Source organism: Triticum dicoccoides, chromosome 6B, assembly GCF_002162155.2.
Source record: "Triticum dicoccoides isolate Atlit2015 ecotype Zavitan chromosome 6B, WEW_v2.0, whole genome shotgun sequence".
NCBI lineage: Eukaryota > Viridiplantae > Streptophyta > Magnoliopsida > Poales > Poaceae > Triticum > Triticum dicoccoides.
This window is the reverse complement of record NC_041391.1, coordinates 697911655-697924504: the sequence shown is the minus strand read 5'-3', so window position 1 is coordinate 697924504 and position 12850 is coordinate 697911655. Positions and strand designations below refer to the sequence as shown.

The window sequence follows — 12850 nt, the reverse complement described above, 5'->3', positions numbered from 1 at the left end:
AAAAGCTGGTTCTTATCTACCAGATCAACAACACAAAAAGGGAAGGAAAAAACTAGGTTGCGTAGCGAACTCTGCTAGGCCGCGACCTGATCGGGGTGTGCGTGAGCGCCGCTGAAGGCGTCTAGAGCACCACGAGTAATGTGCCTTGATTTGTTTTCTCTTCCTCATATATACTCCCTTCATTTTTATCGACTCTGCATATTAGAGTTGACTGAAGTCAAACTTCGGAAAGTTTGACCAAGTTTAGAGAAAACAATATAGACATTTACCATAACAAATCTATATGATGTGAAAGCACATTCAATAATAAATCTAATATTGTTGATTTGTTATTCTATATGTTAATATTTTTGTTTATGTACTTCGTCAAAGTTTATAAAGCTTGACTTTTGATTAAAGCTAATACACGTGCTAAATAAAAACGGAGGGAGTACACGGTCATCAGGCAACTAGGCACCATTCCCTAAAAAAGACAACGAGGCACCAGCCTGATGAGCCAAGCTTTTTGTGTTTGTGTGTTTCTTGTGGGTGACTAAACGGAGCACATGTAGAGTTGCTTGGCCCGGCCGGTTATTATTTGTAGCTTGTATAGGAAAGACCGCCGTGTAGCCAAGCCAATCCATTCGTACCACAATGTCGACTATACCGTCCTCGCCCGCGTCCGCTGTCTCGGGTTCGGCGCCGGCGCCGCCGCCGGATATGGTGGAGGACTGCATGGGCATCGTGCAGCTCCTGAGCGACGGCACCGTGAGGCGCAGCCTGGACTACTCCCACCTGCCGATGCTGAGACACGTCCCCTCCGACCTGCCCGTCCAGTGGAAAGACGTGGTGTACGACGCCGGCAACGGCCTCCGCCTCCGGATGTACAGGCCAACCACCGCCGGCCGCGCAGAGAAGAAGCACCCGAAGCTCCCGGTGCTCGTCTACTTCCACGGCGGAGGCTTCTGCATCGGCAGCTTCGAGTGGCCCAACTTCCACGCGGGCGCGCTCCGGCTGGCCGGCGAGCTCCCGGCGCTCGTGCTCTCCGCCGACTACCGGCTCGCCCCGGAGCACCGCCTCCCCGCCGCGCACCGGGACGCCGAGACCGTCCTCTCGTGGCTCCGCGACCAGGCGGCCGCCGGCACCGACGCCTGGCTCGCCGAGTGCGCCGACTTCGGCCGGGTGTTCGTCTGCGGCGACTCCGCAGGCGGCAACATGGTGCACCACGTCGCCGCCCGCCTCGGCTCGGGCGCCCTCGCGCTCGGTGACCGGGTGCGGGTCGTCGGGTGCGTGATACTCTGGCCCTACTTCGGTGGCGTGGAGAGGACGGCGGCCGAGGCCGAGGCCGAGGCCATGGCGCCGTCGTCCGAGTTCGACCCTGGGAAGAACTTCGACCAGATGTGGCGGCTGGCTTTGCCGGACGGAGCGACCAGGGACCACCCGACGGCGAACCCGTTCGGGCCGGAGAGCGCCCCGCTCGATGACGTGCGGTTCCCTCCGGTGCTGGTTGCCAATGTTGGAGTAAACCATGTTAGGTGACGTTTAATACGGTACTAGCTAGTCAGGTCACTCGGTTAGTTAGTGCATGGATGAGTCGGTGTAGTTTGCCTGGAATGAGTCCAAGCCGGTGGCTCTTGGCCGTGTGTTGGTGGCGCATGGATAGGAATGGATAGCATCATGCATGGAGTTAGTTGGAGTAGTGGCTGGATGTGCTGGCCGGTTAGTGCGTGCGTGATGGCCAGACGTGATGGCTGGCTGTGTGCCCTCCTGTGTATATATGTGTCACATTGAGCAATGAAAAGGGGCCGTGAGGGCTGGAGAAACAATGTAGCCACTGTGTGATCACCAAGGGAGTCTCTTGGCAAAGCTTGTGAGTTCTTCCTTGGTGCATGTGTGCGTGGGTGTGTGTGGAGTTTCTCCTTGTGTGAGGCAAGAGGTAGAAGAAGGGCGCTGCGGCGAGGAGGTGGCGCCAACAATTGGTATCAGAGCCACAAGGTTCGAGGGGCGGCCGTAGCGCGTGGCGGAGGCGGCGGGCGGTGACGTCGTACGTGCGGCGACCGCGGAGGCCGCCGAGGCGCTGCGTCATGGCGCGGCGGCGCAACACGGTGTGGCGGCGTGGAGGCAGTGCATGGCGGCATGGAGGCCGCGGCGGTGCAGGGCAATAAGACGCGGCGGCGAGCCGGGCGCGACCGGTGCGTGTTATGGGTGCGCACTGGACGTGTCGGGCGCGTCGGGACCGCGGGAATGGACCGCGTCGAGGCGCTGGACCTGGTTGCGCAGATCGTGTACGTGCGCGGCGGGAGCGCGGGGACGTGGGGAGTGCGCGCGAAGGGCACGGCGGTCGCGGAGACGAGGAGGTCGCGAAGGACCTGCGTGGTGGCGCAGAGGTCGCGACGGCTCGGGGCGACAACCGTGGAAGGTGCGTGGCACGGAGGCGTGGCGTGACGGCTGCCAGGGCGGACGCGGAGGCGGCACGCGGTGAGCGTCTTGTGCTGTCGGGCTCGTCGGGCGCGCCGGATGCGCGCGGGACGTGCGGGACGCACTGGTGCGGTCGGGCTCGTCGGGCACGTCGGATGCGTGCGGGACGTGCGGGACGCAAAGGGACGCCAGGCGTGTGTCGCCGGCGGAGATGGAGCTCGGCGAGTGCGCCAGGTCGGGTCCGTGGCGGTGCGACCGGCGTCGATGCGCCGGGTCGGATCCGCGGGCTGGGTCACGGCCATGACGACGACAATGACAGGAGCTGCAACAACTCCGGTGACGGCGAGATCATGGTTTAGGGGGAGTGTGTTGGAGTAAACCATGTTAGGTGACGTTTAATACGGTACTAGCTAGTCAGGTCACTCGGTTAGTTAGTGCATGGATGAGTCGGTGTAGTTTGCCTGGAATGAGTCCAAGCCGGTGGCTCTTGGCCGTGTGTTGGTGGCGCATGGATAGGAATGGATAGCATCATGCATGGAGTTAGTTGGAGTAGTGGCTGGATGTGCTGGCCGGTTAGTGCGTGCGTGATGGCCAGACGTGATGGCTGGCTGTGTGCCCTCCTGTGTATATATGTGTCACATTGAGCAATGAAAAGGGGCCGTGAGGGCTGGAGAAACAATGTAGCCACTGTGTGATCACCAAGGGAGTCTCTTGGCAAAGCTTGTGAGTTCTTCCTTGGTGCATGTGTGCGTGGGTGTGTGTGGAGTTTCTCCTTGTGTGAGGCAAGAGGTAGAAGAAGGGCGCTGCGGCGAGGAGGTGGCGCCAACAGCCAAGGCCGGCCGTGACCGGATGCGCGACCGGGTGGCTGAGTACGTGGCGAGGCTCCGGGCCATGGGGAAGCCCGTCGAGCTCGCCGAGTTCGAGGGCCAGGGCCATGGCTTCTTCGTGTTCGCCCCCTTCGGTGATGCCTCAGACGAGCTGGTCCGAGTGGTCAGGCAATTCATGTGTACGTGTACGGCGACCAGCCACGGGTGATTAACATATGGATCGGATGTAATGCTCTTCTCGCCAGTGCTTATTTCATATTTTCAATGGAAGTGCTGAATATTTTAGATTACAAATGTAAATCGGATGCTTTTTTTTTGGGGAATAAATCGGATTCTTACTAATTTTACAACATCTTATGTGCCGCCGGTGCCACATCATGCCATGATTGGTCATAGTATGAGGATCAAAATCACGAAACGCTCATGACCGCCGGTCATATGATGAGTGCATCACTGGTTCTCACTTTCAGTGAAATTTCATTAATTTCTGTACATATATTAAAATAGTCTCCTCTCGGTCAAAATACTCCAGTAATTTTGGTAGTACACATAAATTCAAATGATTTTTAAATTAGTTTTGGATTTTTTAGAATTTTTGGTTCAGTCTCCATCAAATTCATGTGGAAAATTCGCTCCTTTCGCCGAAATCAAAACCAAAATATGAATTTCACAGAAATGTAGTGATTTCTGCAAAGTCTAGAATATTTCTAGAACTTAAATTTAAAACCATATTCAAGCACCATATGCGAAGTGCCACATCATGTCGGATCAGTGCAGGCTTCAGGCATGCTTTGCTAGCGAAAATCAGGGGAGGCGAGGCTGAATTTTGCCGTCCACACTATCCCAACCATTAGCGAGACATTGGCTAGATTTCCTTGTGCATGCAAGGAGTTCTTCTGACCACGCGTGCGATTCACACGCAACTGTTATTGATGTGAGCAATGACCAATGAGGGGGTCCTATCACTATCAATGAGGGGGCATATCATCCGTGCGCCATAACACAAACGAAATAGCCAAACATCCATTTACACTGTGACATCTTATCGCAAACGCTTTCAGAAGGACCCGTGTGGATGTAAACCATGTTTTGATTGTGTTCTTACATCTATGCTTAGAGTACTGTTCAAAAACCAACCGATTCAACGATGTATCATCCGATTTGTCACTATTCGGTGGGTGAACGATAAGATTATGTCATATCATCGTCGTTTATTGGTTGTGGTGATTTATCGCTCTTGCAAACGATTTATCAGGAATATACTGATAATTTGGGCCTATTTCTACCATTATGTGTGCAAGAACTATGTTTATTTGTATTTCGTGGACCTTGTAACGTAATATGTACCGTTGTCCTATTTTCTTTGTAGTTGTACAAGAATTCAAAGGCAAGCAATCAATGTAACACTTCTATTCAGTATTGTTTTTGTGTTGAATATAGCATGTTTTAGTGCTTGGAACGTGGGATTTACCAAAAAAAAGACTGATTAATAGTCAACCGATAAGATCGATTAATCATCGGATTTCCGATTAATCTCTAATTCTCAGCCGACCAAGACGCTAACGATAAGCGATATCCGTTTCGACCTCTTCCACCAAGTGTTTTGCAGTCTACATGCATCATATTGCATGAACATAATGGTACTATATAAACACTTTATCATTGTCTCCATGGCATGTTTCCAACCGTCCAAAGGTGTTGTGCTTCTGCATCATGTAGTCACACATGGCTAATAATACAATAATCTACCATCGATCCTTACTTGTCTTCCTTCTGTATATGTCTAGGCTAGGATCAATGTAGACTGTAAAATATATTTTTAGTGTTGCGTTGGCAGGGTTTTAAATGCAAAACCTCTTTGATCTGATTGTATTAAGTTCATGCTTTATCCAGTTACTCCAAAATTCTGAGCTGAAGGGAGGAATAGAAAATATGTCTCAACAATCCTTTCACTCCATCAAAATAATAACTTATCGACATCGAGCTATTTATATTAGGGAGGAATAACATGAAGATGATTGAACTTCAAAGTACTAGGTTGTCTGAACAATAACACTCTACGTTGTCACAACAGACCTGTGAGAGAAAGAACAATAGTATTCGGTGTCGCGACTCCTTCTTTGCATTGCACTCCTATCAAGATCCTTAGCTATTCTCGGACTACTGAGACATCTTAGATTAGAGCCCTTTGGGCACGTTTCATCTTTGCAAACTCAACCAGCCTATCGACTTTTGGCAGAACCACCTTGGCGGGTTCCATTTCGCCAAAGCGCTCCATCCATGCCAATAGAAGCGGAGTCTTGGTGGTATGTAGAAGCTCCACACCACAAAGCGCCTCGGTTCCTTGCATCCATGCAACCATACCACCCAACACAACATCAACATATCCGACGTTGTCTCCTCCAAAGAACGGCTTCCCCTTGGAGCATTCCCTCAAGGCCCCCTCTAGCATATCCACCGCCGCTAGCGTTTGCATTGTCCCTTCATCTTTCTCCTTATCTGTCTTGCCCACAAACATCTTCCACCATGGCGCGACTAGCTGAAAATACATATGCATACATACAAACATATGCACAAACAATATATATTACGTAGTGTATCGACAAATTAATAAAACTCGCACGTGCACCGGTAATGATAACTAATGATGAACCTTGTCGTCAATGTAGATGGCCCAGAATCGAGCCCTAGCACGTTGGTAGGGGTCGGCGGGGAGGAGGGAGGGTCCTATCCCATGGTAGACCTCATCGATGTACTCCAAGATAGCAAGCGACTCGCAGATAGGCATACCATTGTGGATGAGCACGGGCACCTTCTTGTTCACCGGGTTTGACGCGAGGAGAAGGTCGCTCTTATTTGCAAGGTCCTCTTCCTGGTACTCGTAGCTTAGGCCCTTGAAGTTGAGCGCCAGCCTCACTCGCATCGCGAAAGGGCCCCTCCATGTCCCTAGGAGCTTTAGCTCATGCTCGTCTTCCCCTGCTGCCACTTGTTGCTACGCTAGCTCAAATAAATAATCGATGATTACCGCAATTTTTTTTAAAACAAATCGATGCAACATGCATAAATTCTCAATCAAAAGAAAATATGTACGAAGTTTGAACCAAACTATACCGTACATACCATGCCGCCAGCTGCCGTGTAGGGATTATTGATAGAGGACGAGCTTACGATGAGCTTACGGTTCACCGACGTCAAGGAATACATGAAGCGTGCCCTTGAAGGTCGTCCGGCTGTTACCGGCGGACCCGTGCATGCTGCCAACATGACGACCTGAGAATTAGAAAAAGCAAGCCCAGGGAGCGCCATGGCGTATGTACGTGGATGCGCACGTAGATTTGAGCTCGTATCTAGCCGTGCTTGTGTGGTCGGTTCCCGACCCAGGAAGATAGGTAGGACCGTTATATAGGCGCATGGACGGTTGAAAGGCGAGCGTACGAGGTTATAAATGGATAGCTGTATTCGAATTATTTTTGGCCTGTATTGAACCAGCGAGGGCCCACGCACATGCAAAAGGACCCAGGCATCTTACAGGCATCTGACGTGTACGCAGAGCATGGGCGATGTACGTACCTGTGCATGCATGGCTGGCAAAAGGCGTACGTGGACCGTTTGCGTCCAGCGAAGCACGGAGGAGCGTTCACCATTAGCGTTTTAAGTACTAAGCAAGCAACAATATCTTTGGTCATGTTTAATATGATGTTTGATTTCACCAGCAAATTGTCCACGGGTGTGATCAAAACCGATAAACAATAAGCTCTTCTCATTTTGATTTCACCATAGCTGCATGCGTGATTGTGTTGAATCGGGGAGATCAAGCAGTGTTATCATTTACAGTAGTAATCACGCCACGTCGTCATGTTCATGTACATCTGTTCAGGGAATCAGCTTAATATGTGCATGGAGAGATGCCCGCGCCCAGTGGTACAGCTATGCGTCGTGTACCGTGCTTTACTTTTCCCCGTCCTGTCATCTCTCCCAATTTACTACGCCCTCACATCAAACCAGCCACTGTTGTCATCTACCTCCACCCAACGAACTCACCGCCAGGTCTCTCTGTTCTTCATCTGTGCGACAGAGGAGGCGTGCTCACCCTTGCCAGCCGGTCCACGGTACAATGGAGCACCCTAGGCAAGCTATTACATTGCCTGTCATTTCTTCATGCCCAACAGCACGACCCTGCTTTTAAAAAATGAACCGCCATGGCTGGATAAGTGGAGAAAAATCAGCTGACATGAACCTATTTGCCATGCCATACCTTCGATAAGTGGAGATGAATCAGTTCGCATGAATACACGATGACACAGCTAAGCATGCCAAAACAATTTATGCAACAGCTTCTCCTTCGTTAGTTCAAATCCCAATTGTACTGGAAACTATACTGTAGCCAGAAACATGGCCAAGCAACAATTTTTGCAGAAAAAACCGACCAATACACTCACGAAGAAACAGAACAATAACCCTAAGTTTGAATCCACATGGCATCAGCCTGATCACACTCACAGCGAGCAAAAACAACCGAAGTGGTCTTGACAGCAACAACTACATTTCTTCTGAATCTAGATCAATACATTGGCTTGCCATGAGTTTTACACTAGAACAAGCAAACAAAATCAAGCTAGATGCGCACGTAGATTTGAGCTCGTGTCTAACCGTGCTTGTGTGGTCGGTTCCCGATCCAGGAAGATAGGTAGGACCGTTATATAGACGCATGGACGGTTGAGAGGCGAGCGTACGAGGATATAAATGGACCGCTATCCACTGTTTCTTCTCTTGGAATGGTCTCCTGTTGTGTCACTTTCCAACAACAGTCATGTCTCGTCCTTGCTGTGTCGTCTTGTCTTGTACATTTTCCCTCCCCCAACCATGCACCGGGAAAACCCATTGGAGTACAAATCATCCCATGTCTCCATCGAACTGCACTACGGGGCTGTTTGGTTTCTAGCCACATCTTGCCACACTTTGCCACACCTCACGTTAGGCAAGTTTGACCAAGTTAGGTGGGTGTTTGGTTCTAGCCACACCTAAGGTAAGAGTTTTTTTTTTTTATGAAAAGTGAACCCCACGTGTCATAGACACAAAAGGTGTGGCAAGATTCCCTTAGGCAAGCCAAAGTGTGGCTAACAATTTGAGCAACTCAAGTTAGGCAAGTGTGGTAAAAATAATGTGGCAATATATGACAAACATAGTCACAATCCAAACAGCCCCGACATCACAGATCATTTCTACCCAGCTCATTGTAGGAAATTAACTGCACTATGATTTCTCTACCGGACAAGAGTTCTCTCTAAAAACTGCATTATTATTATTATTAAGTCCTCTAAGTTCATACAACAAGAGATCTAAATATGAATTAACAAAATCACTTGGGAAAACAACATAAAGACATGCCAAAAGTGAAAAACAAGTCAATACGAGGAATCAACTGTTAGAGGCGCACCGAGCTGGCGACGGTCGACCACCTGAATACCATCCATCGTGCCGCCTAGTCGGTCCATGTACCACCGCATACATATCGGGTGCCACTGTTGCAAAAATGCCAAGATTAAACACAAAGTGTGAAGCATGCCATAAGCCCTCTTCATCACCATCTTATTACGTGTAGTCCATAGGGTATAGGGTGCCACTGCTGCAATAATGTTCGAGACTATGCATGTCTTGCTTCCGTGTCGGAAGATTTGGACCAGACGTGCATTGACGGGCCAAGTTTAGTGAAACGGAAAATTGAGCGGTAACGACTAGATACCGGCAGATCCTCGGCCATTCGTTCAGTTCTCAAGATTCAAGCGTCGAATTGCTGTATAACTTGTAAATCGTTTCCCAAATGAAATACACGACAATACACTCTGCACATTTCTGACACTTGCATTCATACGGTATGTGGGTCCCATGCTTTTCAGCAGCCGGCCACAAGTGATTAGCATATGGATCGGATAGAATGCTCTTCTTGCCGGGGCTTGTTTCATTTTTGCAAAGGAAGTGCTGAATATTTTCGATTACAAATGTAAATCAGATGCTCACTAAAATTACAACATCTTTATGTGCCGCTAGTGCCACCTCATGCATGATTGGGCATAGCATGGTTCTCACTTTTTCAATGAAATTTCATTAATTCAGCACATATTATTTTCATTAAGTAGTTTTACATTTTTTAGAATGTTTTGGTTCAGACTCAATCAAATTCAAGTGAAAATTTCGTTCCTTTGGCCAAAATGAAACCGAAATCTGAAACTCACAGAAATTTGGTGATTTCGGCAAAGGCTAAAATAGTTCTAAAACTTAGATTTAAAAACTTGTTTAAGCTCCATATGTGAAAGGCCACATCGTGCCGGATCACTGCATGCTTGATGCAAGCTTTGCTAGCGACAATAACAGGGGGAGGCGTGGCCGAATTTTGCCGTCCACACTGCCCCAACCGGTAGGGGGCGATATTGCTAGGTTTCCTTGCCCACGCAATGAGATCTTCTGTGCCAACTCCACTAGTGAGTTGATCCGTAAACAACTGCTATCGAAGTGAGCAATGAGGGGGTCCTATATATCACTACTAAAGAAAATCGTATACACAAAACTTTAGCAGTAGCCTGGGTCAGAAAAGCACGCTGGTGCTAAGTAGCAGCAGCGCGCCTGTGCAAACCGCGCTACAGATAAAGTTCTAGCAGTAGCGCGCCTTATTCTAAACACGTTACTACTAAAATTTCCACGGCTTAACCGATAGGCTACACATAGTAGTAGTGATCTATACCGGACCGCGCTACCGCTACTTTCTTTGTAGCAGCGCGTTTTATTCTAAACTCGCTACTGCTAAAGGATATAAAATTAAATGTAAAGCAAATAAAAAGGTAATTGAAAATGAAAGAAATAAAAGAAGGTGAAAGGAAAAAAATAAAATGTGAAAAAATGAAAAAGGGAAAAAAAGAGAAAGGAGTAGCAGTAGCGCGTATCCCAGAAAGCGTTGTAGCTAACGTAGCAGTAGCGCGCTTTCTGGAACGCGCTACTGCTACTTTTGACTTAACCACGGGGTTCGTCCTTCCCCACGACCACTTCCCGCAAATCCAACTCCTCAGCTCTCGCCGTCGCCGTCGCCCGTCGGCTGCCGCGCGCTCTACGCACACCCTCTATGCCGCCCGACCCCGGATTCAACGCCGCCCCCGCCCCCGACCTCAACGCCGCCCCGGACACCGCCACCGACCTCGACCTCAACGCCGCCCTCCGCCGCGCGCCTGAGCCCCGACCCCGACCTCGACGCCGCCTGCCCCTCCCTCGTCGCAGGCACCCAAGGTGAGCACGCCTGCTCCTCCCTCTCCCCTACCTCTGCCTAGGTTTTCTTTATATTTTATTTGCATCAAATTAGTTAGGGTTCATGTAAGGATGGAAACGAATCAGATGCGGATGCGGCTCAAATTAGTTAGGGTTCATGTAAGGGTGAAAACGAATCAAATTTCTAAGATGAATCATAAAACGAGTAAAATTTGACCACTTATTTCACATTTAAGTTGGATAATTGGAATATCCGCTACCACTTTCCACCCCTAGATTCCTCAAATTAGATGGTAATTAGTGATGTTATATGTATGATACTATTCGGGATGTATTAGTGTTAATATTCGACGATGTACGGACGCATCAGATGATTTAATTTTGCTTATTGAATGCATGCTAATCTTAGTCTTATAAGATATTTTGAAATGTTATCTTGTGTTGCTCAAATAGGATATGTGCTTGCCCAAGTGGCCGGTCATGTTTGCAGGTTACACCTCCGAGTGGCCTATGTTTTGCCGGAGTGTTGATTCATTCTGTTCCGGCATATTTCAGGCGCTCGATATGTCCTATTTTAGCAAAGGTCATGCCGGATTTTTCCGTGAATTTTGACATGACTTGTGCCAGAATATGTAGGAAATATCGAGTGCCTCGGATTTGTGTGTTGAGTATCCTGGTAGTTGTCTTCGATCGATTTTCAATTAATGTTTCAACTATGAACATAGGAAATGTCTGACGACGAAAAGGATTTCGGTATTTGCAAATAGTGTGAAGACGAGCGCGGCCTGTGCGACGGAATCTTCCTAGATGATGATAGGACAACATCAAGCTGGACGAGAACTTTGAAGTGGATATAGTAAGTCACAACGACAATTCTTTTTTCGTAATTAAGCATGACATCTGCTTCATTTGCTTCAACTTATAATTTATTTATTTTACCATTCTACTAGCGTATCTCGTGCCATGCAAGAGTTTTTGTATTGGATAAGATAGGTTTCAGTCGTACTATGGAGGTAAAGAAAGTTTACTTGAAGGCCGAGCATGGTTATATTTTCCATGCAAAATTATACAACACAGACGACTACACCTATTTTGGATGCAAAACATGACGAGCACTATGGACGACTTATGCATTTGAGCCTGATATGGTTATCACCTTTGATATTCGTCCGGAAGATGATATTGAAGGTAATACCGACATCTGAGTCGATGTGCAGACGCCTTCAGTTATACCATTATGTGAGTTTCTCAATCATATTTATGTCTTTGATATTGTTTATTCAAAAATAGTTGACAACTAATTTCTATTGTTAGCTTATTTCCGTTCAAGCAAACATGTCCAGCGCTTGGTAGACAGGACCTACTACTGTCCCGGGGCTGAACTAAACTGCGAGGAGCTAAGTCATTATGTTTCATGGCTTGCGGATCTTGATATTGTCAAGACAAATTTTCTTCCTGCACTTAGAAATGTTAGTACTGAAAACATGCGACCAATAGTGTTCGTAATGAACTACGGTCACATCTATCTTGGAAAGATGGTAAGATTTTTACTATCTGTCCTTAGTGCATCTTTTCCATACATTAATTTTTAAGCTAAACTTCATTGCTAAGTATGTTACCATACGATGTTCTTCAATAGGAACTCCCGATGAATGTTATGCCTCATGGGATCGAGACTAAAGGTACCATGAGTATTGTTAGCTTACGGCCAAGATATCCAATAATGCATTTTAGTGCATTCAGGATTAGCGACGAATTCTTAATAGTGAAAGACTGGACCAAATTTGTGATGGAGGAGCGCAGAGAAGTACTAGGGGGCAGCAATCAGAAGTGTAGCCCACGATTAGGAAACATGTTCATCTGCATGCTCCAACTTGATGAAGGAGGAGAGCTACACATGTTTTATGTTATTTTACCTAAGAGAGAGCAGCAGGAGTGATTAGCTAGCTAGAAATGAGTTTGAAGATGATGATGTGCTACACTATGACTATGATGATTAAATAGCTAGTGTTGGTGGTAACGACTATGATGATTATTATTAGCTAGTGTTAGTGGTGATTAGATAGCTACCGCATCTAGTGTTGGTGGTGATTAGCTAGCTAGAATGAGTTTGAAGATGATTATGTGCTACACTATGACTATGGTGATTAAATAAATACTGTTGGTGGTAATGACTATGATGATGATTAAATAGCTTGTGCTGGCGGATTAGATTCAAGTGGAGGCAACATGTGGTGCACATCGAAAGTACTATTAGTCCAAACTAGATCAAGTTTGGATTAGTAGTATACTTTTAACATGCACCACATATTGCCTCCACTTGAACCTAATCCACCTTTATTTGACACACTGTTATGGACATAATGATATAA

The 12850-nt window shown here is 47.7% G+C and overlaps 2 protein-coding genes across 3 annotated transcripts; one reads left to right on the top strand and one right to left on the bottom strand.

Moving 5' to 3' along the window:
• The first annotated feature begins 559 nt into the window (after nucleotides 1-559).
• LOC119321884 (probable carboxylesterase 15) lies at nucleotides 560-3566 on the top strand. Its single transcript, XM_037595400.1, has 2 exons — nucleotides 560-1494; nucleotides 3232-3566. The coding sequence occupies exons 1-2, from the start codon at nucleotides 634-636 to the stop codon at nucleotides 3430-3432; spliced, it is 1062 nt and encodes a 353-aa protein (XP_037451297.1). The 5' UTR covers nucleotides 560-633; the 3' UTR covers nucleotides 3433-3566.
• Nucleotides 3567-5155: 1589 nt separating this feature from the next.
• On the bottom strand, nucleotides 5156-6585 carry LOC119323729 (probable glutathione S-transferase GSTU6). Of its 2 annotated transcripts, none has more exons than XM_037597433.1 (3): nucleotides 6336-6585; nucleotides 5878-6216; nucleotides 5156-5763 (listed from the first exon to the last, which is right to left on the bottom strand). In XM_037597433.1, exons 1-3 carry the CDS (start codon nucleotides 6528-6530, stop codon nucleotides 5398-5400), a joined length of 900 nt encoding a protein of 299 aa, XP_037453330.1. In that variant the 5' UTR covers nucleotides 6531-6585; the 3' UTR covers nucleotides 5156-5397. The 2 variants fall into 2 exon arrangements, with proteins under 2 accessions (XP_037453330.1, XP_037453331.1); XM_037597434.1 differs by having other exon boundaries at nucleotides 5158-5763; nucleotides 6345-6585.
• Between the last annotated feature and the right edge of the window lie 6265 nt (nucleotides 6586-12850).

Excerpts from the sequence above, each read along its gene's own strand:
- LOC119321884 (XM_037595400.1), top strand. The coding sequence starts at position 634 with ATGTCGACTATACCGTCCTCGCCCGCGTCCGCTGTCTCGGGTTCGGCG. Across the intron at positions 1,495-3,231 it reads CTCCGGTGCTGGTTGCCAAT|GCCGGCCGTGACCGGATGCG; the intron begins GTTGGAGTAAAC and ends CCAACAGCCAAG.
- LOC119323729 (XM_037597433.1), bottom strand. The coding sequence starts at position 6,530 with ATGGCGCTCCCTGGGCTTGCTTTTTCTAATTCTCAGGTCGTCATGTTG. Across the intron at positions 6,217-6,335 it reads CTGGCGGCATGGTATGTACG|CAACAAGTGGCAGCAGGGGA; the intron begins GTATAGTTTGGT and ends GAGCTAGCGTAG. Across the intron at positions 5,764-5,877 it reads CCATCTACATTGACGACAAG|CTAGTCGCGCCATGGTGGAA; the intron begins GTTCATCATTAG and ends ATGTATTTTCAG.